This window comes from Poecilia reticulata, linkage group LG18 (assembly GCF_000633615.1).
Source record: "Poecilia reticulata strain Guanapo linkage group LG18, Guppy_female_1.0+MT, whole genome shotgun sequence".
NCBI classification, from domain to species: domain Eukaryota; kingdom Metazoa; phylum Chordata; class Actinopteri; order Cyprinodontiformes; family Poeciliidae; genus Poecilia; species Poecilia reticulata.
The window spans coordinates 6,432,135-6,435,186 of NC_024348.1; the positions used below are offsets into that span (position 1 = coordinate 6,432,135).

At 36.8% G+C, this 3,052-nt stretch overlaps 1 protein-coding gene and 1 long non-coding RNA gene across 2 annotated transcripts in view; both read right to left on the minus strand.

The window, feature by feature from the left end:
• Positions 1-104: 104 nt before the first annotated feature.
• On the minus strand, positions 105-1,512 carry LOC103480286 (uncharacterized). Its single transcript, XR_536075.2, has 5 exons — positions 1,443-1,512; positions 1,091-1,141; positions 933-995; positions 777-836; positions 105-453 (listed from the first exon to the last, which is right to left on the minus strand). It is a non-coding gene; the product is annotated as an uncharacterized LOC103480286 (long non-coding RNA).
• Positions 1,513-1,551: 39 nt separating this feature from the next.
• Positions 1,552-3,052, minus strand: part of LOC103480329 (low affinity immunoglobulin gamma Fc region receptor II-like) — a 3,239-nt gene continuing 1,738 nt past the window's right edge. The window contains exons 2-5 of the mRNA XM_017310320.1: positions 2,667-2,936; positions 1,960-2,202; positions 1,774-1,884; positions 1,552-1,637 (exon numbers count right to left, since the gene is read on the minus strand). Coding sequence (XP_017165809.1) covers positions 1,552-1,637; positions 1,774-1,884; positions 1,960-2,202; positions 2,667-2,775 — 549 coding nt within the window. The 5' untranslated portion in view covers positions 2,776-2,936. The remainder of the gene's footprint in view (positions 1,638-1,773; positions 1,885-1,959; positions 2,203-2,666; positions 2,937-3,052) is intronic.

Sequence of the window (3,052 nt, forward strand, 5' to 3'; positions counted from 1 at the left end):
GTGTGTGTGTGTGTGTGTGTGTGTGTGTGTGTGTGCGCATGTGTGCGTGTGTGTGTGTGTGTGCGCGCACGGGGAGTACCAGGCAGTGTGTTCAGGGTGTTTTTTTCATTTTTTAAATCAGGAAGTGATGTGAATTTCATTTTACGCACCTCTGTAACCCAAAAGATAATGGACACATTCATCACTGAGCAGCATGAAACCTAAAAAGAACAATGAATGTTTTACATCTACAAATGGAAAATTTTGGGCAATTGCAAAAACTATGGAACATGATAGAAAAGTAGTTGATCAGATTGTTGCAAAACTGATGTACAACGTCTAATTTCAGTAGGTAGGATTATAGTTTTGGTATCTTTTTTGTAGTAAAAGCTGAGGTCTACATGGCGGTATCATCATGCAGATTTCTTCCTACTTCAGAATAAATGACGTCGGCTGCTGCAGAACTCGGCTCCCCTGTGAAGGAAGAAGATAAGATTTATGAAAACCAAACATGGTAGAAATGTGATTTTAACCACAAATACTGTGAGAGATGCTGTCTCTATCAGCAACAATGAGCATGTTCATTCAATGTTTGAGAAAATACTGTTTTGAACCAATTTACAGACAAACATGTATGCTTCGTTCCAGTTTTATAGCAAAAAGTTTCAATTTAGTTTAAGATCTACAGCAGAGAAATGTAAAAATGTGCTGTGGGACAAAATAAAACTGTAACTAAACTTCAATATTGCTCAGAAATATCTGACCTGAGGAGAGATTTCAGTACAAACACACTGTACCTGGAAAGGTTCTGTTAACCTCAGAGTAAACAGCGCCCCCCTCTGGTTCAGGTCGTCTTCCTGATGAGAATGTGACATAAAAACAAACTCATTTATAAGTGTGAAGCTCTGAGCAGATTTCTTAAACTGCTAAATGAATGTAGTAGAGGAACTCACTTCTGTGTCCAGAGTTTTTAAATTCAATCAGAGAGTAGATGACACTTTGGGCATCATCTGCATCTGAAACATCGATGTTTTAATTTTATTTAGTATTGAGCAAAGTCAGAAATCAGCATCATATTTAATATTTAACTGTCTGAGCAGGTGAATGTTACCATTTCCAGGATCTGCAGCGGGTCTCACTGAATCATACAAGTTATGACTTCCTACAGTTAAAAACATAAAAAACAATTTAATCTAATTTAAAAGTGTACATCATAAAGTAAAAGAAGGAAACAGCAAATTAGTTAAATTGTATTTTTTAACAACTCAAGTAAAAATTATTTTAGAACATCTGAGACCCTGAAGCTACTCAGTTATTAATTTATTCCTCTGATTTACATTTTAGATAATTATTTATTCCAGCTGATGCAACTTGAGAAATCTCATTAACTTAAAGAAGTTCCCACTATAATAATATTGTAATAATCCTAATGGCCGGTGATGATAATCAGTGTGAGTTCTGACCACGGTCAGCAGAGCTGGACTCATCACCTCCAGTCTGGTTGTAGTTTGTGTTTGAGTCCTGAGCTCTTCTCTCTGATTGGACCAAACTGAAATGAATACAGTAAATTTATTACTGTACTATTACTGTACAGAACCGACTGATTCTGTTTGAGACGAGAACAAGATGAAGATGAACCAACCTGAAACAGCAACGACCTGAAAAAAGACAATCATGGTCACATTATTATAAAGTTATGTTGGAAATGTTTCACTGCAGCTTCATGACAGACAAATATCAACACTATATAAATGAAATAGTTCAAGAAGAAGAAGAAGAAGAAGAAGGTCTCACCCTTTGACTGTTTGAAGCAACACAGCAGGATAATAATCAGACTGACTCCACTCACTGATCCAATGAGCAACAGGACAGGAAGTGATGCGTTTTCAGGTCTGGGAGCAGCTGCTGAAATACAAATACTGATGTTGATGATATTGTTATTAAATAACAGGAATGAATACATGTTTAATTTCTGCTCACCTTTAACTCCCATCCAGCTCTGAGGTGAAACCTTTCCTGAATCTTCACACTTGTAGAAACCTTCATGTGACTGAGACACTGCAGAGATCTTCAGCTCTCCTCTGCTGTCATTTTGGATCAGTTTGTCATTATGATAGAAAATCACATCAGAAAGTTTGTTTTCTCGTCTCCGTCTGCAGCTCAGAGTAACAGAAGCTCCTTCAGTCACAGGATGGACGGGGCTCACCAGGAGAAGATCTTCATCTGGAAACCAGTCAGAGAAAATGAAGCTTCAGTCAGAAATCAGCTGCTGGAGACAATTAGAGGAAAAAACTGAATATGTGATTTTTATCATTGATGCTTTACATTTTATCTTGATCACAGTTTATTGAAATTGTAATATTTGCCAAATAATTTTTTGCTTTTCACTATTAGTGAACTATGGAGCAACTATGTGCATCAACATTTCTAACAGCAGCTGAAATAACAATGAAGACTTTATATTATATGTTATAAGAACAAGATTGAATGAAAAATAATCATTTTGGATCTGAAACTAGGCCTTCCTGACATTGATGGAGGAATGATGTTTTTTATAAATACAAAGTAATTCACGTTAAATCTGCAAAACAAGCAGTAAAAATGACTGGTCTATTGCATTCAGTTTCTAATTTCTGGTGAGCTGTAAAATTCCTCTGATGAACGAGATAACTCGTATATTAACTTACCATTTATACTGATGTTGACTGAACTGCTGAACTCTCCTGATCCAGACTCACACCAGAACACTGATTTAAAGGGCCAGTCACTGTTAATGGTACATGAAGACTCAGACATTTTCCCCCARTTGGAACAATCTGATAACTTCTGGTTTATTTCTCTAAACTCCTTCACTCTCCACTCAGTAGAGTTTCCTCCACAGTTCAGAGTCACAGACTCAGAGGTGAAGTGTTGCTCTCTGTCAGGACTCACTGAGAGAGACGCTGCTGGATGAGGATCTGAAGGACATGGAGGAAATTATCAACAAGCAGATAGAAAAACACTTTCATTCAGAGAAATCCTTTAGCTTACATGCTGAAGATGATTAAATCATTTCACATGGGGCAGATATTAT